The following is a 23790-nucleotide window of genomic DNA, read 5'->3' as shown; positions in this document are numbered from 1 at the left end:
GCTTACCTTTCCAAGCTCATCACAGGCTCTCTCCTCATTCTCCTATATACCTATGCTCTGTCACAGTAAAATGAATGTGACCTGAACATGCCATTCAGTGAGGATGTTCTTATGGTTGCCAAGCCTGACATATCTAATGGACACCCATGTACCTCCCCAAAGTAGCTGAAATATCAACTCCTATTCTTCCAGGCACTAAATACTTTACTGAAATTTCTATTACGGGACATATCACACTGCATTATAATTGCTTGAATATCTACCCCTTTTTACCATATTGTAATTCCTCTTCAGCAGGAACTATGTCTTACTCAACATTTTGTTCCTACAATCTAGCACAATGTATGTGGAATCTAGTTATGTATTCAACATTTTTTTAAAATAAATTTGATAAATTCAATGCATTTCAACAACTACTACAAATATGGACCAAAGAGATAACTAAAATAGTTTCTGCCTTTAATAAATACAGAATCAGATAACAGGAAGACATGGAAACATACTTAAGTATTACAAAAATGTAGTAAGTACCCAAAAAATATTACAGCATAGAAACAAGAGGGATTGGACCTATTCCCTTGCTGATAGTAAAACAAGCTATAAGAATGATTAAATCTGGATCACAAGATAGTAAAGAGGAAGACGGGCAAAAAATTTCAAATAATAAACTGCCTTTCCTGGTGTTTCAGAAAGCAACAAATATTGCTATGTAAATTATTTATTAAACAACTACAAAATGCATACACACATATCCATACAACCACATTATTATATGATTGTGTTATAAGCATATAACAATAACTACATATTAAACAACTAAAGTTAGATTTCAATGAGAATACTCAAAGAAAATTTAAAGGCGATTCTTGCCATCATAAATATCAGAGACTGAGTGATAAAGCTTATGGAATAGCCAACCATTTACTTTATTATAAAATATTCTTGAAACTGATTCTAAATGCACTTTTGATGTTTTCACATTCAAATTTTTTATTAAAATGGCTTTCTCCTGATCTCTTTATAGACTATTTTACAGCAATAAATACATGTATATTCAATGTTTAAGTTTTTCTGGTTTTTAATGCCACAAAATTTTTCCAAGTATCTACCTTAAGAAAAACTAAAAAGCCAAATGAGTCCTTTCTAAATTTCTAGTAAAATACTATTTTATAACCAGACTATGTTAGATACACGATGTGAAAACACATTCTGTGGGATATACGAAAATTCTTATAGACCATTAAGCTATTCATGACACAGTATTATAACAACTTAAAGGTAAAATAAAAGTAGACTCACCTGAGCTCCAATTGCACTTGTTAACTTAAAGATGTACAAAACTATGTCCAAAAATGGCTGTAAAATAAATATTAGAATGCCCAGAATTAAAACAAAAGAACTAGAATGATACCTAATATAAAACATTAAATGAAAAAACATTTAATACATAATTATCAACACACAGAGTTCCCACCGTGTATAAGGAACTGTAATAGTATGTAGAGCAATCAATACAAAAAAGATAACAGCTTTTATATCTCAAGAAACTTAAAATGGAGACAGCATGAAAAACATCTATCAAGTTGGAAAAATCTTTATCACTTTCCATTAACTAAGATAGCTCTACTGTGATAATTGACCATTACTAACTTAGTACTTGCTCAATATAATATAAAGATACTATATAAAATGACCTAAGTTATAACCCCAAATCTTCTACCAACTTTTCTGGTTTCTATATACCTTCATCTGTTAAGTGAAAGCTCTTCCTACTCTAATATTGTTTGATTCTATTATTTTATCACATCATCTATATATTGACATAAGTGAACCTCTGAATCTAATTTTATATATAAAACTGAAGCTTCTAGAACTAAAATATTCATGTACTGCTCCTCATAAATACAGACAACAACTGATACACTATCACTTGTATATATTTTGAAATGCTTTTCAAGAAATTCAAATTGTGTTCATTCACTTTAGGACTACAGCCACCTCTTTCTAATATCCACATTATTACTTGGATAGATGGTTTGGTTTATTCATTGACTTGTACTAAGATTGGCCCTTTTTTCTTGCCGTATAAATTATCAAGAAGCTAGAGTTACTTGTACAATTCAAGTACAGTTAAAGGTTATTAACAAATATAATGACTCAATTTATAAGTCAGAGATTAGATGTTCAAAACAGTAAGCATACTATAAACACTACTATAACTAATTCTTTTTTTTTTGGAGACAGAGTCTCACTCTGTTGCCCGGACTAGAGTGCTGTGGCATCAGCCTAGCTCACAGCAACCTCAAACTCCTGGGCTCAAGCAATCCTTCTGCCTCAGCCTCCCAAGTAGCTGGGACTACAGGCATGCGCCATCATGCCCGGCTAATTTTTTCTATATATTTTTAGTTGGCAAATTAATTTCTTTCTATTTTTAGTAGAGACAGTGTCTCACTCTTGCTCAGGCTGGTCTCGAACTCCTGAACTTGAGCGATCTTCCTGTCTCAGCCTCCCAGAGAGCTAGTAACTAATTAATTTGATATTCTTCTCTGCTACAGATATAACAATACCTGAGTTACAGACTTGCTCAAGTGCTAAAATGTGAAAATACATAATGTTATCTATAAAATTACATGAAAAGTTTTATACATACCCCAGCCTGACCCCACATGCATGCGCACACAGAGAAAACAAATTTTAAAGTGTGGTAAAGTATGGTAATGTGGTAAGAAAAGAAAGCTGGATTGCTGAACTATTTGTAGTTGTTAAGACTTCCTGGAGTTTGGGGTCAGCTAGCAATGGCTTCTGGAGAGCTAAAGAACAAAGTTTGGCAAGAGTGAAAATATATCTTAGTGGTGGGCCTGTGCATAAGGAGAGATGCTCTTGTCCATATATATCTTTTTTCTAAGAACTGTTTATCCTCCCTCCATCCACATGGCTGAAGCAGGAGCATTACTGGTCTAACAGTGTGGCTCAGGCCCTTGTATATAGTTTTTTGTCCTAAGACTGGATATGTGGGTCAATTATGTAACCAAAGGTGTATAACCAAAGATAATGCAAAGGTGGCATTATCAGTCCAGTTTGAGACAAGCTCCTACCCCAGACCAAGGTCAGTCATGTGAATGAGAGTGAGAATTAGAGTATCTCAGATGAAAAGGGAGGGCATGGTGGGCAGACATCCTGATAGGAGAAGGTAATGGCAAAGAAGATGGCTTAATGAGAAGACCATAGCAGAAGCTATAATACTGGTGGTAAGATAAGATGAGTAACACAAGTAAGAACTAAAGAAATTAGCAGGAAAAAAGAAAACTAGTTAAGGCTTATCAGAATCAAGAGCTTTAGCAATATCCTGAGAAGGGGAAAAACAGTAATTAGAAATTTGAAATAAACTTGTATCTTGTGAAATTTGTTGACTACTACTTAAATGATCTGTTAAAATTAGAGACACTGAAGCAGAGAAATGGGCAGAAAGAAAGTCCCAGTCTAGTGTTATAAATGTGGAATTAGAAACATAAATTGACAGTCATTCTCCAGCAACAGCTAGAAGTACACAGGTGAAGAGATGAGAATTCAAATTTCCGTGGTTTTACTGTTATCAGCCTGCAAAATGCTTCAAAAATCTTTATATGACATTGAATTATCAGTTCTTGGCCAAAGCATATCACAAAAATAATATAAGGAATCAAATAATTATAATTAAAAGTATAACAAACTCTAATTTTCTTATAAAAAGTACTAAATATTTATATGCTACTGTTCTGTCCACCAAATCAATTCTATATAAATTTGCTAGGAATCAAAATTCAACAAATTAAAGTAGAGGAACTTACCTTACTAAGATTTGAATACAGATCAACTACACTGTTACAAAATTTTTCTACATCTTGTGTAAGCAGCTGGTCTGGATTAGCTATTCTGTTGTCCAGATTTCCCATTTTATAATATGTGAAAGCTCTAAAATTACAATAAGAAAATAAGTTTAAAACAGGTTATTTTAAAAACAAAACAAAATCACATTATACCACCTTGTGCAAATACATAGAAACAAGAGTCTGGAGCCAGAAGAGACCCTAAAGATTGTTCTAATTCATTTCAGAGATAAGAAAGCAAGTCCAGAGAATGATGACTTGCCAAATTATAGAATAGCCAAGACTAGGTTCCAAATAACTGAGAGATTGTTCCCAATATGTTTCTGTGTTTGAGAGCAGTTTTGTTGAAAAACATATACAATAAATAATAAAAATTTCTATATCTCAGTTTCATAAATATTACTGTTCAATTTAAATATTTTAAAAAATAGGTTATCACTTACTGAAGATACTCCTCATAGAGGTATTTAGTGAGCCTTACTCGGAAGCACAGTTTAAGCTCATTTAACCCATACTTCAAGAAGTTATTAACCAGAGAGATCTAAAATAAACAAACAAATATTATTGGTTTTGCTTTGTTTCTACTAAGTTATAATTTATTTCTCTATCATTTGCTTTGCCCCAAACCTATGATTTTTATAAGTCATAGTCCAAACTGATACAATTCAGTTCTGTTTTACTTTATTGCATTTAGCTAAACCAAATGCAATTGGCTTGAATTACCATGTCAAATTTTACTTGGAACTTTATGAAACACTGGTCTTCTGCTGAACCTCAACCTTTGATATCTACGTGGCTTATCTCAATTTTGTATTTTAAGAGGTCTAAAAACTATGTATGTCTATCTTTGAGCTTTATTAAACTATTAATAGATTTTCTGACATATTTTCAATCTAATCGGATTTTACAACCAAGCTTCTCCTTTTTATTCCATAATTTAGAACACTATCATTCTTATAATGCCAATAAAATAAAAATAAGAACCAAGCTAAGAAAATCACCTATGTTTTAGACTAAACTATTTTTAATAAATTCTGAACATAAATTCTAATTTAACTTAAACCACATGAGTAGTTCAAGTTACTATAAGGTTTACGGCATAAAGCAACGAGGGTAAGTTCCCCCACACACCCTCTACCTTCAAATCTGGCAATGGCTAGAAACATTTTTAGTTGTCACAATTGGAAGAGGGATGCTACTGCCATCTAATGAGATGCTGCTAAACACTAACAAAAACCTGGCCTGAAGTTTAAAAAAAAAATCACATATATGTACACTACAAATGGAATCGAACCAAACATAATTCCTTTTAATTTTCCTATTTAAAGGTTTACATTGAAAAATTATACTAGAACTACAGAACTAAACTTGAAATAGGAATTTAATATCATAAATCTTTAAAGAATAAGTAAAAATCCTTAAAGATTTTAATAAGACATTTATTTCCCCTATGTAAGATTTTTAATGAATTAAACTTACGAGAGGCATGGCAGCGATGAAGTTGAATAAGTATCTCTTGAAATCTTTTCTGTTACGACCAATGATACCACTGCAAACCACCACATGCAATGCATTAGTTGCAAAAGAAGCAAAATCTACGGCTAAGAAAACTTCTGTAAAGCTCTAAAATTACTCTAGGAAATTTCTACTGAATCACAACAAAGAAGAAGAAAAGAGGCTAAACACCATTTTCTTATAAAACCATGTTTACAACTTTTGAAATGTAATAATTTTAAACAACTTGTTTGAACCTCACTCTGCTAATGACAAAATTAAACAGAATAACTAGCTCTTTCCTTAGTAAAAATGGCAATCAAAAAAAAAAAAAAAAAAAAACTAGAGCAGCCACAAAAGGAGATGGGAAAACAATTAACAACTTTACCGCCCCAGGAATAGATAACAATGGATAAAAAAGAGTAGCATTTGTTTGTTTTAGAATAGTTTAACATCCCAATTCTCATTTGTATGAACTAATGGCAGGGAGACAAACTAATAAAGGATCAGTGAACTTTTTACAAGAGTAATTCTTTTTTTTTTGAGACAGGGTCTCTGTTGCCAGGCTGGAATGCAGTGGCACAATCGCAGTTCATTGCAGCCTAGAACTCCTGGGCTGAAGTAATCCTCCCACTTTAATCTCCCAGAGCGCTGGGATTACACGTGTAAACCACTGCATCCAGCCAAGAATAAATATTTTAGGCTTTGTGAACCATAACGTCTCTGTTGCAACTACTCAAGTCTTCCACTGCAGGGCAAAAGCAGCCAAGAATGACAGTGGCTATACTGTAGTAAAATTTCCCAAAACAGATGGTAGGCAGTGACATTTAGCCTATAGGTCCTAGTTTGCCAATGCCTGGAATAAATGATGGATAAGAGTAGATCAGTTGGGGTCCTCAGAGCCTCAGAATGGTTCTGTAGAAATTTCAGGTCCCTCAACACACTTCAACTAGACCGGCTCTCCTTTTACCTCATTTTAATCTGTTTTATTAATACATATTTATCTGTTTTTAAAATACACATTAAAATTTTAAGAAAGGGTTCCGCTACAAAGTTTAGAAACCATTATTATATCATATAAGGATCTTTAAGTATGTCTATGATCTACTAAAGAAAATTTATTCGATCACAGATCTTTTTTCAAATAACACTTATTAATATTCCCAAATGTATTAAAATATATTTATATAAAATGTACAAAATATATTCAAGAAACACTAGACTAAATGATTTAAACCTAGCTGCCCACAAAAATATGACAGGTATATGATAGAAAAAAAATTTCCTTTTTATGAGGGATTAGGTAAATATATTTGGGAAAACTTGGGTTAAACAAAGCTAACAAATGTCTTTATCAAAGACCTTCTTGAAGCTTTTAATGTATAATATGTGCACTCTCTGAGAGGGGTTTGTATCATATAGCATTAGCTAAGATTCCACAGAACATACTCTGGGAAATGTTACTGATGGAGAAATAGTCCAATTTTGATATAACCCCTAAAAGGCAAAAAAGTTAAAAAGCAAAACATTGAATTAGAAGAAAGTTAAAACATGAATGTTGTTTATAGCAATAAGAATATTAGAGACATTAAGCAATTAAGACAGTACAAAAAGTTTGAGGTTTATGTTAAAATTATTTGAACGGAACTTCAGTTTTAACATATAACTAAAGTGCTTTAGTGCTGCCCAAGCTGTGAAACACACAAAATTATAACATTTTGGTGAAAAACATGCCATCATTCAGCAATGGTTTACCACTGGAGTAGCAGCTATAAATTTAAAAAATGGTTTCTTGAATAAAGCCTTATTTCTGCTTATTATTCCACTGTAAAACAAAATAATAATAATTAGGAAAGAGTAATTTTGTAGCAGCCCTTATCATTACTTCCAAAATATATAAAGATTCTTATAAAAAATGGTTTGGTAATTTTTAAATGCTTCCTGTAGCCAAATGGGTGAAAATAAAATATATCTTTATTGATTAGTAAGGCAGCAACAGGGTATGAAGGATTTTCCTCCATATCATGGAATCATTACAGTTTCTACCTTGAAGAAGGTGTCTTGTCCTATTTAAGATTTGCCCATACTCCAAAATCATTAGCCATTACTAACAAATAAACTTAAAATATGAAAAGGATATTAAAATGAAGTCCATTAAGGACCATAACAAGTCTCTGACTTTCTTATTAGCAGAAATACATGAATCTAGACATACTTTGGAAAAGGCAAAAAGGAAAAGACAGATAAATCAATTTACAATGTAGCTTTAATAGTGAGATAGAGAATTATTAATTTTTCAAATAAAATTGCCCCATATTATGAATGTACAATATTTTCAAACTTTTAATTTGACCAAATACTAAATATCAACATTTGACCAAATATTAAAGATTTAATACATAGCAGAGGCTCAAAAATATTTATTAAAGAGAAAGTTAACAATTAACTTTAAAATGTTTTACAATTGGTAAATTTGGGTTAAGAGCGTAAGAAAGTTCCCTGTGCTATTCTTATAACTTTTCTGTAAGTTTAAAGTATATCAAAATAATACTTTTTAAAAAACTTTAGGATTTCACAGAAAGAAAAACAATTTTAAAAAATTTCATACATTTTAAAACTGAGTATCCCATAGGCTGACTAGTCTATCTAGTAGAATTAGAAGCTTGCTCATGCTACATAATAACTTTCATGATGCTCTGACATGCTGAACTGAAAAAGCCTCAACATCTCTCAAACCTCCCTCCCCCCTGTCTTTCAATCCTTTGTCTCTCCTAAAATATAGGATAAAGTTCTTCTTAGAAGTTCCCTTCTTTGCCTAAACTCCAGACCGACAAAAGAAAACAATTAGCTCTGGTCCCTTCCTGGAGTATTCATTAACTGAACTCATATCGCAGGAAGAAAGAGTAAAGTCTGTCCAAACTACAAACAGACTTTGTCCCAGGCCACTGTATGTTCTCCAAGCCCATTGAATGCCCCTAAAAATCATTTACTACTCTCCTAAAATTTTCCACACTTCCTCATCTCCCTTGCCTAAGAAGGGTATTTAAGCATCTGTATCCCACTTTGTGGGGTGGGAGGAGGACACAGGGGGAAATCCCAGAGTGATTTGATTAACTTGGGCACATTAATAAAAATCTGTATGCCTTTTCTCCTATTAATCTGCCTTCTGCCAGCTGATTTTCAGCAAACCTTCAAAGAGCAAAGGGGAAGTTTTCCCTTAGCATTCACATCATAATTACCAATTAAATTAACATAACCACCTACACTTGGCAATGCATTTTTCCAGGTTATTAAGTCTTTGAGAAAATTAAAATTAGCATCTATTCAATTAAAATTGAAAATCTCTATTTTAGAAAAGTTGATATTATTCTTTTGGATTACAAAGTATGAAATCACAAAAACCTGAATAAAAGGTAAAAAAAACTTAAAAAAAAACTAATTTTCTATTCTGTACTATTTTTGTATAGGATTCTTTATATGTAATATATGACTGATTCTACACTGATATCTATATGATATTGTTCATAATAGATGTAACCTGTATATTTTTGCCACAAAGCAGTTAACAATACTATAGTTGGAGAGATTGCACTTTTATCAACAGATCTGGCCTACATGCACACACAAATCCAGACTCCCCCTTACAAATGTCCTTCAAGAGAGACCAATCAATATATAAGCCCTTAACTGCTGCTTCTAATAAATTTTAAGGCCTTAACTTTAAATATGAATTCACAGCCAAGAGTCACAGTTTGAGGAAAGTGTCTAATGAGAAAGATCAGAATAATAAACAAAGGATCATTAAGGAAACAGAAACAATGCAGGGAGCTAAAAAAGAAAAAAGTTAAACTAATTAATAGCTTCAGAGATGAAAAAATGTCACATACTTAAAAGAATGATTGCTATAAAAATTAATATCCATATAAAAGATAGATCCTAGAAACAAAATTATGACAAAAATTCACTGGCTGACTGGCTGATAAAGAAATTACCTAGAAAATAGAATAAAATATCAGAGATGAAAATAGAAGAGAAATTATAAGATAATCAGTCTGGGGGTCCAACATTCAGCTAATAAGGATTCCAGAAAAAATAGAGGAAGAATTTTTTAAAAGCATACAAAAACATTTCGCAGAATGAAGAATGAGTTTCTAGACTGAAAAGAGCACACCTAGTACCTTTCACAATGAATGAAAAAAAATGCATACCAATTTTCAGTGAAATTTTCAAGCACCAGTAACACATCAACAATTAAAATACAAAAGCTGAGAGGGTGGAAAAGGGGGATGAACAAATCACCAGCTAAGGACGAACAATCAGATGGCAATAGGCCTCAACACCCAACCTGGAGCTAAACCAGTGGTTTTTAACCTTTACTGAACATTAGAATCACCTGGGACGTTGCAAAAAGTGATGGCTGGGTGGGGCACAGTGGCTCACGCCTACAATCCCAGCACTCTGAGAGGATCACTTGAAGTCAGGAATTGGAGACCAGCCTAAGATCCCATAGAAAACTTCGGCATGCCTGTAGTCCCAGCTACTCCGAGGGCTAAGGCAAGAGGCACTCTTGAGACCAGGAGGAGTTTGAGGTTGAAGTGAACTATGATCACATCACTGCACTCTAGCCTGGGTCTCAAGATCACATCACTGCACTCTAGCCTGGGTCTCAAGAGTACCTCTTGCCTTAGCCTTCGGAGTAGTGTTTGCTAGGAAAAACAAAAAGTTGTATAGAAAAGGAACCACCACCAAAGCATACCATGTGGCTTAGCTGCAAACAATAGTCAAGATCATTAAAACAGTAAATTCTGATTTAACAAAATGGCAATATGAGAAGACAAGCATGGGTATGGGGGTTAAGAGTATAAAAGAGCTAATTCTCACCTTCAAAAGTAGGAAATGAACACATACACTCTGAAACTGAAAAAAATCTATAAACAGTAATACAAGTATGCTGTACGGAAATGCAGACATAAAATAAGAAATGAAATAATAAAAGGAATAGAAAATGATTGGCTCTGGGTAATGACAGTTGGGAGTGGGAGGAGCCAAGTCCTGTAGAAATATTTGACTTTAAGCTACCTTCACATATTATTTTCAAAACTATTTATATATTACTTTGATTAAAATAAAAAAGGCATGGGACTGATGTTTCAGGGAGACTTGTCTTTAATAAAAGAGCCTATAACATTTGCCCATATTCAGAGGTATGTGCTTAAGGGCTTTAATCCTGTGTAGATAAGCTTCTTTATTGTCCTAGAGAAATGAGTTAGAAAATGTGGGCATAAGCATTCTTCCTCCTCCTCCAAATCCTCTAAGAAGCAAATCGAGGATCTAAGAGAAAAAACTTTTATTTCAAAATTCTGGGGCATTTAAAAATTTTAAGTATTGTCATTCAAAAAGTTAGATTAGAGTAAATATTTTAAGAAATTTTCTTAAGGAACCACCACCAAAGCATACCATGTGTCTTAGCTGCAAACAATAGTCAAAATCATGTAAACAGTAAATTCTGATTTAACAAAATTGCAATATGAGAAGACAAGCATGGGTATGGGGGGGTAAGAGTATAAAAGAGCTAACTCTCACCTTCAAAAGTAGGATTACTTTTGAAGTACTCCTGCATTACTAGGAAAGAGAATTTCAAAAAAATCTGTTTAACTCTGACATTCAAATTGGGATCATAAAAATAAATTCTTAGGTTGGGCACAGTGGCTGGATCACTTGAGGTCGGGAGTTCGAGATCAGCCTAAGCAAGAGTGAGACCCCGTTTCTAATAACAACAGAAAAAATTAGCCCAGTGTTGGGGGGTGTGCCTGTAGTCCCAGCTATTTGAGAGGCTGAGGCAGAAGGATCACTTGAGCCCAGGAGTTTGAGGTTGCAGTGAGCTAGGCTGACACCACAGCATGGTAGCCCTGGTAACAGAGCAAGACTATCTCAAAAAAATAATAAAAATAAAAACTAAAATAAAATAAAACAATAAAATTCTTTATTAACAGAAATGGTAAATGGATACAACCCAAGATATCCCAACTGACACTTTTGAAGTTTTTATATTCAAAATTATCATTTACATTAATAATATGTGTAGAAAAACTACAGTAAAATAACTTCAGACACAAAAAGAAATATCTAAGAATGTTTTTCCTTCTAATAAACATGCTCAATGTGATTCTTTGAAATGCTTTGATATTTTTCTCCACATTATCTCATTAATTTGATATACAACTTGATGGCTTTTTAAAATCCTCATTAAAGTACTTATTATATTGCATTTTAATTTTCTGTCTAATTGTCTCTACCCCTCTATAAACTGCCAGTTCAGCAAGGCAGGTACAGTTTCTCCTGTTCACTGTTATATAAAATCCCTCTCATGGTGTAGCACATTGCCTGGCATATGGGAAACAATAAATGAACAATCACACGATTTGACTTAAGCATCTTTTACCTAATTTAGAATCTATTTCTTGCTTATAAAGAAAATGCTTAAATATGAGGCAAATTAGTATGTCATACATATAGGAGGAAGGTAAATAGAAAAGTACCTTTCAATGAGTGTTCCATTTTGAATCATCCAAACATCACAGTATGTTCGAGACACTAGCATAACAGCAATAAGTATTAAGTAACCTGTCTGAAATAAACCACATATAGTAAATTAAATAAATGCATTTTAGAAAATTAAAAGAAACATTACCTTAGTAAAGATTTTTGGTTTCCAAAGTCAAAGCTTTCTCTAGCTTTAACACAGTTGGCAGACATTTTCCTTATGTTCAATTTTTTAAAATAGTTTTAAAGGAACTCAAAAATATTACAGAAATGGTAAGAGCCTTATAGATCATTTAATCTCTCTCTTCCAGAATTGAAAAGTGAATCCTAGCAAGGTCAAATGACTTGCTTTTATATAACTAGTCAAGGACAGAAGCTAGGAGTACAATTCAGATCACCTGGATCACCATGTATTGTGTTGTCTGTATTTTTAATATACAACTTTAACAAAGAAAAATGACAGTAACTGTCAATATACTGTTTAACAACAAATATTGAACCCTAAAATTTTGTGTAAGTAGAATATATTTAATAAATTTGTTTTAAAAAAATCTCTAATAGAGCCCCAGATTTCACAGGGCTTTCAATTTTGTTATGAAGGCAAGATTTACACATTAAACAAAAAATAGACAACTAAACAGATAAATTTAGGAAATCATATTTGTATCACTTCATGTGGTAAGTGGTAGGAAGGGAAGGTTTGGAGTAGCAAAAGGTGGTTAGGACATTAGAAATATGTTAAAGAAACCAAGTAAAACAAAGGTGAGAATGAGGATTAAGGGTAAAAAAAGGTAAAGGATTTAATGGAATAAACGGCATTAAAACCATATTAAGTATGTATGGTACTGCATATCCAGCAGAGTTTACACAATATAAAATTATTACAAGATTCTAGGTAAAACAAAAAGTGATGTTTAGAGCACGTTACTTAAGCAATGCTGTGTGCAAGATGGATCATGAAGCAGGGGAGAGTTGACAGGCTAGGTGACTAGGTGACCTCTCTGTGAGGTGAGAATCCTGCCATCCCTGATCCCCACACACATATGCATATGCAAAGCTGACCTTAAACCTTTTAAGTGGAAGAATAAGAAAGTAACATAGAAGCTAAAGTCAGGGAAGAGGGCATACAGGGATGGGGAGGGGGCAGACATTTGCTGGATAATGCATTCAGTTTCACAGTTACTGAAGGGACAACTGCATCTATTACATAACTTTTGCAAAACAAACGCTGTTTTTAAAAAAGGTGAAGATACTAGAAATATAGCCCTTTATGTGAAAGACAAGGCAGGAAGTCATAAGCATAGAAGTAATAAATAAAGCTATAAGAAAACAATGTTAAAGAAAGTCTGGGCAATTGAGCTATGACATCTGCTACCCCAATATTTGCCAGACAAGGCAAGACACTATCCTCCTACTCTACCCCATAATCTCAAAGTTAGGTACTGAACTGACAATAAAAGAACCTATTGACTTTAATAAATGCTATCTGTAGATGTCACTTTACCTTTAATGCCAGCTTTTTTTTTTTTTTTTTTTTTTTTTGAGACAGAGTCTCGCTTTGTTGCCCAGGCTAGAGTGAGTGCCGTGGCGTCAGCCTAGCTCACAGCAACCTCAAACTCCTGGGCTCGAGTGATCCTTCTGCCTCAGCCTCCCGGGTAGCTGGGACTACAGGCATGTGCCACCATGCCCGGCTAATTTTTTTTTATATATATATCAGTTGGCCAATTAATTTCTTTCTATTTATAGTAGAGACGGGGTCTCGCTCTTGCTCAGGCTGGTTTCGAACTCCTGACCTTGAGCAATCCGCCCGCCTCGGCCTCCCAAGAGCTAGGATTACAGGCGTGAGCCACAGCGCCCGGCCCCAATGCCAGCTTTTAATTCAGACTTTAATACAATCTCAATCCTAAATTAACCATTCAGGTATAAAAGTAACATTAGACAATTATTTTTTCCTTATTTTATATTCTTGGCTTAATTTTTCTTTAAAAGAAGTACCAAGTTTACTTATCTCACTTTAGCAAAATCCAGCAAACTTGCAGGTGGGAGGGGGGAGGGGGGAGGGGGGCAGGTATATACATACATAATGAGTGAGATGTGCACCATCTGGGGGATGGTCATGATGGAGACTCAGACTTTTGGGGGGAGGGGGGGAAATGGGCATTTATTGAAACCTTAAAATCTGTACCCCCATAATATGCCGAAATAAAAAAAAAAAAATCTGGCAAACTTTGATTACTGATAGTTCTGAAATGCCATTATATGAACAATGTCCTTAGAATCACCACTAACTCCATTATTAATGTGTTCATGCAATACGTCAGACCAAAGATTTGCAGTGATTTAGGCAGCCCCTTACCTTATGATATATACAAACTTCCACATACTATATGAATATGTGTATTCATATAATACATGTATTTCCATTTCTTTATTTCATACATCAATTAATCCCTCTATCTTTACCTCTCATCATCTGTGATTTCTATTTGAATTTTTCATTTTCTTCAACTAGGGTTAAACTTGGATTTTTATATCCCTGCAAGATGGTTCATAAAATGACTCAGAGACACAGTTAGCCCGACAAAATGAGAGGTTGGCCAAGTAAGCTTCATTTGACTCCCTGAGATCTATTCAATGTCTCATATTCATTTTATATTTTACATCAAACTCATGTAACAGTTAAAATGAGCATTAAGCTGTTAACTGATTGGGTGGGTAATACATGAATCTTTCTAGAGAAGCTTTTATTTAAATAAGGATTCTTCAAAGCCAGGTAGGTTGTAGAAATGAAATAACAATTAGTCATACCTAAGAGTCACAGGAAAGCTTTACAAAGAACATAATGAGAGTTAAGCTATTTTTTTAAAAAAACGTACTCATTTTTGTAGGTGGGAGGGACAAGATGTCACAGACATGATGTTGTGAACAAATGAAAGCCTAAGAGCATAGGGCTTGATCATAAAATAGTAAAGAATCTTCTAAGCATATGATATTGAAAGGAAGGTCAAAGTCAGGTTGTGATTTACCCTACAAGAAAAAGGAAGCCAAATGTTTTAATTGGGGTTTTAGAAAGAAGACTAATCAGAAAAGGAGAAGCAGCAAAAAGACCAATTAAGAGATGACAATAATCCAGGTAAAATACAGTGAGAACAGCAGGAATATAAAGGGAGAGACTAATTTATGAGAAACTCAAGGATAGTTGGAAAGAACATTTAAAATATAAGGAAAAGAGCAGATCTTAAAAGTGTGTGGTCCCATTTTTATGCTCACATACAAGAAAACTACACACCACAATGAGTAAAAGGTTGTTAGGAGCCAAAAAGAAAAAATAAATCTAGCTGCATTTTTCAATGCATTCTTCAAGAAATATTTACTACTTATGTCTAATTAGGAAAAACCAAGTGTTACTACATTATTTTTTTAGAGTTTCTTAAGGGTGGAATCAACAAGACATGATGCCAAAGTGAGGGAAAAGAGAATGAGGGAAAAATGGAAGATCTCTCTGAGTTTTGCTTTTGGAATATCTTATCCATTCTTGTTATTCCTAGATTATAGGGCTAATGCTTTTAAAATTTGACCAATGAAAAACATTATGCTTTAAGAAGATAAATTTGGCAGAAAATATTTTAAGAAGAGATCCTGGGAGTAAGGCTAATAAAAGAATACTGAATATCCAGGTAAGAATACAAAAAATTAGCAGATTCCAGTGGCTAAATGGTGAGGCATGGGGAAGTGGAGGAGTCAAAGGTGATAGCATTTCTATTTATAGAACAGGAAAATGCTGAGGGGATTAGAGATGGAGATCACAGTATTGTTTTAACAATCATTAAAAATATTTTTCGAATAACAATAAAAATAATCTAGATAAAAGGGCAAAGAAAAGAATAAGACTTTATTCCTATAACCAGCTCACTTCCTGAAATAACTTGATGGATTCAGATATTATTCCAGGTATATTAAAAACATTTAATAGGGCGACTTCTGGGGCCCCCGCTCTTGGGGCCCCAGAACCTCGTCCACGAGTGTATAATAAAGCCACGTGGTTTGGCCCCCCCTAAAAAAAAATAAATAAAAAATAAATAAATAAAAACATTTAATAAAATATGAAGAAGCAACCTTTAAACATTCCACAACAATGTGATTTTGTTACCATCGCAATTAATAAAAAGGTTTGTCTTTTTAAATTTAATCTTGTTTTTACTTACAGTACCTAACTATAATAAAGCCACACAATTTAGGGTGGCTGCACCACAGTAGTCTAGCATTTCACACAAAACAGAATGAAATAATACTTCATAATCAAGAGAAAACTATTTTAAAAACTGGCACTGAACAAGAGTACTTACATGAGAGATGATTTTTGACGGGTGATGATTTAAAGACAAAAATTTAGTAGTCGTCTTTACCTACACAGAACATTTGTTCTGATCTCACATAACCTCAAAAGTTGAACACTTAATATTATAATTTCCTAAGACTTACCTCTTTACAAAATGTCCTAGGGACCATGATTTTCAGAATCTGTGTGAGCCTTGATAAAAACACCTTGTCCACCACAGCTCTCTCTTTTTTCCCCTCTTTCTATATTAAAAACAAAACAAAACAAAACAGCTGTTTTAAAATAGCTACAACAAATGTATAAAAAAATTGAAGAACCATGCCTCATCCAAGTCAATATAAACAACTATGAGGACGGACACTGAATTTAGAGAGATTTGCACTGCCCCTCATATTCAAACATGCTTTCAAAAAAATGATGCTATCTAAAAACTGGATAAGGAAGTGAGAAGTTCTAGAGCCACATGAATGTCTGGGAGAAGAACACTGTAAGCAGAAGAAACAGTAACTACAAAATGCCAAAATGAAAGCCTATTCAATGTGCTTGAGGAACCACAAAACAGCCAATCCAGAGGTGTGAGCAAGGGATAGTAGTAGTAGATGAGCTCAGCTAAGAAATGGTCAAGTATTTATTGATTTTTTTATTATCTACTTCCTAATTAACAGCAGACTTTAAAAAAAAAAAATCCTCTGCAGGATTTTCCCTGATATCAACTACAGGAACTTTTAGATCCCTAGATTTATCATTTAACATTTCCAATACACAATCTGCCACTCATTTTCTCTTCCTCATAAAATTCAAAGACAGACAAGGTTCCTTCACTCATGCAGCTCACATTTTAGCAGGGAAAACACAGATAAAACACACCAATAAATAAATTACTACAGATGGATTAGGCAGGGCCAGGAGAAACAAAAATAACAGTTCAGACAGGATAACCAGAAAGGCTTCTTGACATTAAGGCTGGCTGAGACATAAAGTGAAGCCACAAGATGATTATCTGCCTAGGGGGTGGGGGTGGAGGGTAAGGGAGTAAAGCACAAGCACAAAAAGCATAAAAATGAAAATTCAGTGTTGGAAATAAAATTAGTGTGTACACTTTACAGCAAGATGAAAGTATTATTAGAGCAAAGGGAACAAGAATGAGAGAAGCTGAAAAGGTAGGCATGGCCTATAAAGGACAGTGCCCTTGAGGCTACAGTAAGGATTGAATTTGTTAGTGTAGAGGGATTTAAAATAATTTTATTTCCCACATAGATTTTTTTCACTTTCACTTGACCCATAAAAATGTAAGTACAAAACTATTGACAAAGATAAGTAAGTGACATGAATAGCCTATAATAAAGGCTATTCACTTTATTATCCTTGGGTTGTTTGGAAGAACAGTCAGAAGAAATTTCTTGGAAAAAGCAAGACATTTGACATTTGACAGAAAGCCCCCTCTCCTAACTAACCCTTTTCCCCAGTTCTCACAATCACAGCTCACTTATCTACTGTACTCCCGACAAACAAATATCCATGGTATAGTAATTCTAATAGTTAGATATAAGTATGTTATAATTAAATTACTATCTAACTTGAACATCAAGTGAATAATTTGAGTACTGAATTAGAATAATAATAAACTACCACCTATGTGTCAGACACTGTGTTAAGTGCTTTATATATACTCCTGATAAATAGGCACTGAGTGTAGTACAGAATTATAGAAAGAAAGGAAATCCAAAAGCACTGTGTACAGGATTAGATTAAAAGATTACAAGAGAACTGGGTAAGAATCAGCCTATCCTGTAACTGTTGGAACAGAGTCTCAGGATTTCCGATCTTTCAGAGAAAAGTTGCAAACCTCATCCTACTGATCTACATATAGGCCCATATACTTCATTCATACATGCATGCATTCATTCATTCAACATTTACTTGATCCAAGGCACTGTTCCAAATAGTAAGGACACACCAGTAACAAAACAGACCAAAAAAAGCCCTACTCGTAGTCTATTTAGTTGAGCTAGCCTATTCTCCTCAACCTAAACCTTACTCCTTTCAACATAAACCTCCGCTTTTAGTTCTCCCAAACTGAGAAAACATATGCTGAAAAGAATAAAGGGAAGGCAATACACATCAACTACCTTAAGAAAAGTTAAACTTCTACTCTCAAGTTTTTCCTCCTGCCACAGCCCCTTTTTAACTTCATCCCCCCTATAGTCAACACCCTGCTCCATTCCTAGCTTGAACCTTAAGTAGAATCATTCTGAGGTGAAATAGCTATCTTCTGACTTAAACAGAGGACTACCTATTTCTAGCTGCTCTAAAGAAATTATCTATAGCAAACAATGGAGAGGAATGGAATACTGATATAGCAACAACATGATGAGCCTTTTAAAAACATTGTGCTAAGTGAGAGAAGCTAGACATAAAAGCTCACATATTGCATGATTCTATTTATATAAAATGTTCAGAACAGGCAAATCAATGGAGATAGAAAGTAAATTAGTGGTTATCAGGGTTGGGGGAAGAGGGTAATGAAGAGTAACTGCTAATGGGTGTGGGATTGGAGGACGAGGGAATGATGAAAATTTTTTAAATTAGTTGTGTGATAGCAGTGGAACTCTGGGAATAACTACCCAATTAATACACTTAAAACAGATGAATTTTATGTATACGAATTATATCAATAAAGCTATTATTAAAAAAGAAATCAACTGACAAATACAAAATGTAGGGGATCTGTCAACAGAGCTGTTCATCAGAAAGACATCTGAAAGTTATAATTTATCATAAAGTCCACTTAATGTAAACAATAGTTATGGCAAAAGAAGTAAAAGCAATTTTAGGCTGAATTTTAACAATATGGTTTTCCTATCAAGGAATGTAATAACGCTGATATTTTCCATGCTGTCAGACTACATCTGGACAGCTACATTCTATTCTAAGCACAATATCTACATAACCTAGGATAGCTCCCAAGGATGTATACAGAATTCAAAAAGAATCAGAAAATAAGTCACATAAGAAACATTTGAAGAATGAATGTGGCTTAAGGTAGAAAATAAAGAATCAGAAAATACAACTATCTTCAAATATATTAGGGTCTACTAGAAAAGACAGACTTGTCCTGTGTTGCTACAAAAGGCAGCATAGAGTCAATCACTAAGAAGCTAGAGGTGGGGAAATTAATCTCCTCATGAGCTAGAACTATTAGTAATACAATTATGGCTGCCTCCTGGAATAGTACTTTCTTTTCTTTTCTTTGAGACAGAGTTTTGCTCTGTCACCTGGGCTAGAGTGCCATGGTCTCAGCCCAGCTCACAGCAACCTCAAACTCCTGGGCTCAAGCGATCCTCCTGCCTCAGCCTCCCAAGTAGCTGGGACTATAGGCGTGTACTACCATGCTCAGCTAATTTTTCTATTTTTAGTAAAGACAGGATCTCGTTCTTGCTCAGGCTGGTCTTGAACTCCTGAGCTCAAGCGATCCTCCCACCTCGGCCTTCCAGAGTGCTAGGATTACAGGCATGAGCCATCGCTCCTAGCCTGCAGTAGTACTTTCCATCAAATGAACAGTAAATACTAGAAGACACCTGTCAGGATTCCTATCTCAGAAAGAATTCCTATAATATGTAGCAGATTGGAGATGATACTTTTAAGTTCTCTTCTAATTATAAAACTCTATAATTTTATCCTAATTCAAAATTATACAACAAAGTAAAATAAAATAAAAATGAAATCCCAAAGAGTAAATAATTTAAAATTTTACCTCATTGTTCTGTAATGGTGGTTTTCCACTTTTCTTACTGCAGAGGGAAAAAAGACAGAGAGCTTTACTTTATTTGCAAAGTGTTATCATTATTAAAATCATTTTAAGATGTCAAAGAAAAAATACCAAATTCTCCAAATTGGCTTCTTCTTTTTCATATTATACTGAGATAGAACATGTTAACTAATAATAGTGCAGCTGCCTCTTACTAAGCATTATTTACAGGAAGTGCTGAATAAATGTTTACTACTATTACATAACAGACATTGTGTTTGGTAATTTTTTTTAATACATATATATGTGGATAAATACACCTACATAAGTGTAAGTCTACCTCTCCATCCTTGAATCACAGCTTGGCCACATGAACTGCTTTGGTCAATGGGATGTTAGCAAACTGATGCAGACAGAGGCTTGAAAAATGCTTGTGCATTTGGCCCTCCTCCTTACTACTGGAAATCTTTCCCTAACCATGGGAGCAATCCCAGGTTAGTCTCCTAAAGGATGAGAGAACATGTGTCATTCCCATACTACAAATGAGGAAACTAGCCTGGAAAGAGTAAGTAGCATGCCTAAGGTTCATACTCTACTACTGATCCAGGCTACTTCTCTACACAATACAATTACCCAGGCTTAGATCCTTTTTATTAATATAACACATTAGCATGACACCCTGTGCTTTTATATTTTTAATGTCTTGTTTTATGTTTTTTTTTTTTTTTTTTTTTTTTTTACCAGTAAACTAGTTCCTACAAGATCAGAAGCTATTGCAGATTGGTTTCTTCAAAGTTCAGTTGATTATGGTATTTGGGGTACAAAATGTTTATTAGGGACCAACATCTGTGAATGGAAGGCAGTGAAAGCAAGTTTGAGTAGAACTTAAACTGTGATGAAGTCCCAACAAAATTTCAGCCAACCAGAGAGAAAGTTCTAAAGCAAGTACTGTCTATCAGAGTGGTCTGTGGGGCATCAATTTACCAGACTTCAAACTATACTACAAGGCTATAATAACCAAAACAGCATGGGATTGACACAAGAACAGAGACACAGACCAATGGATCAGAAGAGAGAACCCAAATATAAAACCACCTCATATTGCCATCCGCTCTTTGACGAAGCAGACAAAAACATACAGTGGGGAAAAGAATCCCTATTCAATAAACAGTGCTTAGAAAATTGAATAGCCACATGCAGGAGACTGAAACAGGATCTGCACCTCTCACCTCTCACAAAAATCAACTCATGATGGATAACGGACTTAAACTTAAGGCAAGAAGAAACCACAAGAACTCTAGAAGAAAGTATTACAAAAACTCTTATAGACATCAGCCTAGGCAAAGAATTTATGAAGAAAACCACCAAAGCAATCACAGCAACAACAAAAATAAATAAATGGGTCCTGATCAAATTAAAAAGCTTCTACACAGCCAAGGAAACAACCATTAGAGAAAACAGACAAGCTACAGAACGAGAGAAAAATATCTGCATGCTATACATCTGATAAAGGGCTGACAACTAGAATCTATAAAGAACTCAAGCAAATCAACAAGAAAAAAAATCACACAATCTCATTAAAAAGTGGGCAAAAGACATGAACAGAAACTTCAAATTAATGACCGACAAACATATGAAAAAATGCTCAATATCTCTAATCATCAGGGAAATGCAAATCAAAACTGCAATGAGATTATCACTTAACTCCAGTGAGAATGGTTTTTATCAAAAAGTCCCCCAACAACAAATGTTGGCATAGATGCAAAGAGACAGGAACACTCATAGACTGCTGGTGGGACTGCAAACTAGTACAACCTATATGGAAAGTAGTATGGAGATATCTCAAAGAACTAAAAGTATGCAATGGCAGGTCTTTATACCTGTCATGCTGTGTCTGCAACTGCATGCTGCCTCAGGGAATTTGTGATGGGGGCTCTCAACAGCTGAGGTTAACCCTAAGACATGGTGCAGAAGGGGCTGCCTGAATTCCGCATTCCTCACAGCTGGGTAGTAAGCCCTTCTTTAAAGGGGAATCTGGGTGGTACATCTCTGAGATATTGTGAGATTATCAAAAAGACAAAAGGAAAGTGTTAACAAGGATGTGGAGGAAAGGACACTCTTGTACACTGTTGGTGGGAATATAAATTATTAATAGTAAGGCCATTGTAGAAAACAACATGGAGATTTGTCACATGAGAAATTTTGATGGCCTGCATTAAAATTATAGCATTAGAGAGGGAAAGAAGAGCACAGAGAGATATTGGAAATGAAGGGTATGAGAAAGGAAGAATTATCTAAGAATAACTCCCAGGTTTGTCGTTTGGGTAGCTGGTAGATAAAGATACATTCATTGAGTTAGGGCTTAAGTCTGGTAAAGAAAATGGAAGAATAGATTGGGGTGGAAAGGTAAGTTCAGACATAGACAAGACGAGTTTAAAATGTTCTCATTAAATCCAGGTACAGATAGATGCCTTATTAAAAATCATATATTCAAGTTAGGAGCTCAGGAAAGAGGAGGAAGCTAGAGATTTAGGAAGTCATCAGAGAAAAGGTGATAGTTGACGTCATGGTTTTGAATGAGGTGGCTTTGAACAGTATATCTAGGACCTAGGGACAGTGGGTCTGAAGATATAGTCTTTACAGTCTTAAAGTTCTATGAGAAGTTTCTAACTTTGTGTTTTCATTTGGGTGATAAATTATAAACATATTAGTATAAGCACATTCTGGGTTATCTGAATAGGTACCATACTATGACAGATTTTGGTGCCAGTATTTGTGTTGGAATGGTTGCTAACTGGTCATCTAGAGATCATGTACATGATAAATAAATATGCTGCATTAATACTTGCATTAGGTTGAGGTGTATTCGTGTAAAACTAAGAAAATCATCTATTTCAACTTTTTGTACTCATACTCAATTTTTTTGTCATTAAAATTTTTAATAGTCAATTACAGGGGAAAGGTGCTTTCATAGAATTTTTGAGAAACAGAAATCTTTCAAAGAAACTTTGGTTTGAAATTATGAAAATGACAGAGCAATAGAGTAATGTACTATTTTCACTGCTGTAGACTGATCAAAGAAAATAGGACTTGCATGTAGATCATGTGTTCAGGCCAAGTGAGGGCCTTTATAAGATGTCATGGTGAGCTCTGAACAAGGTATCTCATGGAAGCTTGAAGACAGAAAAGTGATGGGAGAGCTGAATGATCATGTGGCCCATTGATGGGTGTGAGTATCTATGTATGCATATAGGTATATGTGTATACCTATTCAGATGTATACATGTGCCAAACTTAAAAGTATATTTATTTTTGTGAGCAGTTGTATTGTATGGATCCCTGTTTCTGTCTCTAAATACCAGCTTATAATGTTTATTAGCAGTGTTAGGACATTTTTATTGAGTATTTTAATTTTTAAGATTTTCTTTTAATAAACATATGTATTGTAAAATAATTACCACTAGCAAACTATAGTCACTTTCATGAGATTGTCACAACTTATTCATCTTGCATGACATTAGTATCCTTTGACCAATATTTCCTGATTTTCCCTAATCCCCTGCCCCTGGCAAGCCACATTCTACTCTCTGCTTTTCTAAATTAGACTTTTTTAGATTCTACATGTGAAATCATGCATTATTTGTCTTTTTGTGTCTTGCTTATTTAACTTAGCATAATATCCTCCAGGTTCATCCATGTTGTTGCAAATGACAGGATTTGCTTATTTTTAAAGACTGAATATATTCCATTGTACATGCCACATTTTCTTTATCCATTCATCCATCCATGGACACGTAAGT

General features: G+C 34.3%; 1 protein-coding gene across 2 annotated transcripts in view; it reads right to left on the bottom strand.

Annotated features, from left to right (window-relative positions):
- ABCD3 (ATP binding cassette subfamily D member 3) overlaps positions 1–23790 on the bottom strand; it is a 79327-nt gene that overhangs the window by 32803 nt on the left and 22734 nt on the right. Inside the window, exons 2-8 of one of the 2 annotated variants that reach the window (XM_075999870.1) lie at positions 19997–20033; positions 16386–16484; positions 11900–11988; positions 7116–7185; positions 4310–4407; positions 3828–3951; positions 1300–1356 (exon numbers count right to left, since the gene is read on the bottom strand). In XM_075999870.1, coding sequence (XP_075855985.1) covers positions 1300–1356; positions 3828–3951; positions 4310–4407; positions 7116–7185; positions 11900–11988; positions 16386–16484; positions 19997–20033 — 574 coding nt within the window. Of the gene's footprint in view, positions 1–1299; positions 1357–3827; positions 3952–4309; positions 4408–5345; positions 5416–7115; positions 7186–11899; positions 11989–16385; positions 16485–19996; positions 20034–23790 lie in introns of both variants that reach the window. The other variant, XM_012790973.2, reaches the window with a different exon arrangement.

Source organism: Microcebus murinus, chromosome 2 (assembly GCF_040939455.1).
Source record: "Microcebus murinus isolate Inina chromosome 2, M.murinus_Inina_mat1.0, whole genome shotgun sequence".
Taxonomy (NCBI): domain Eukaryota; kingdom Metazoa; phylum Chordata; class Mammalia; order Primates; family Cheirogaleidae; genus Microcebus; species Microcebus murinus.
The sequence above is the reverse complement of the archived record's forward strand: the minus strand, read 5'-3'. Positions and strand labels throughout refer to the sequence as shown.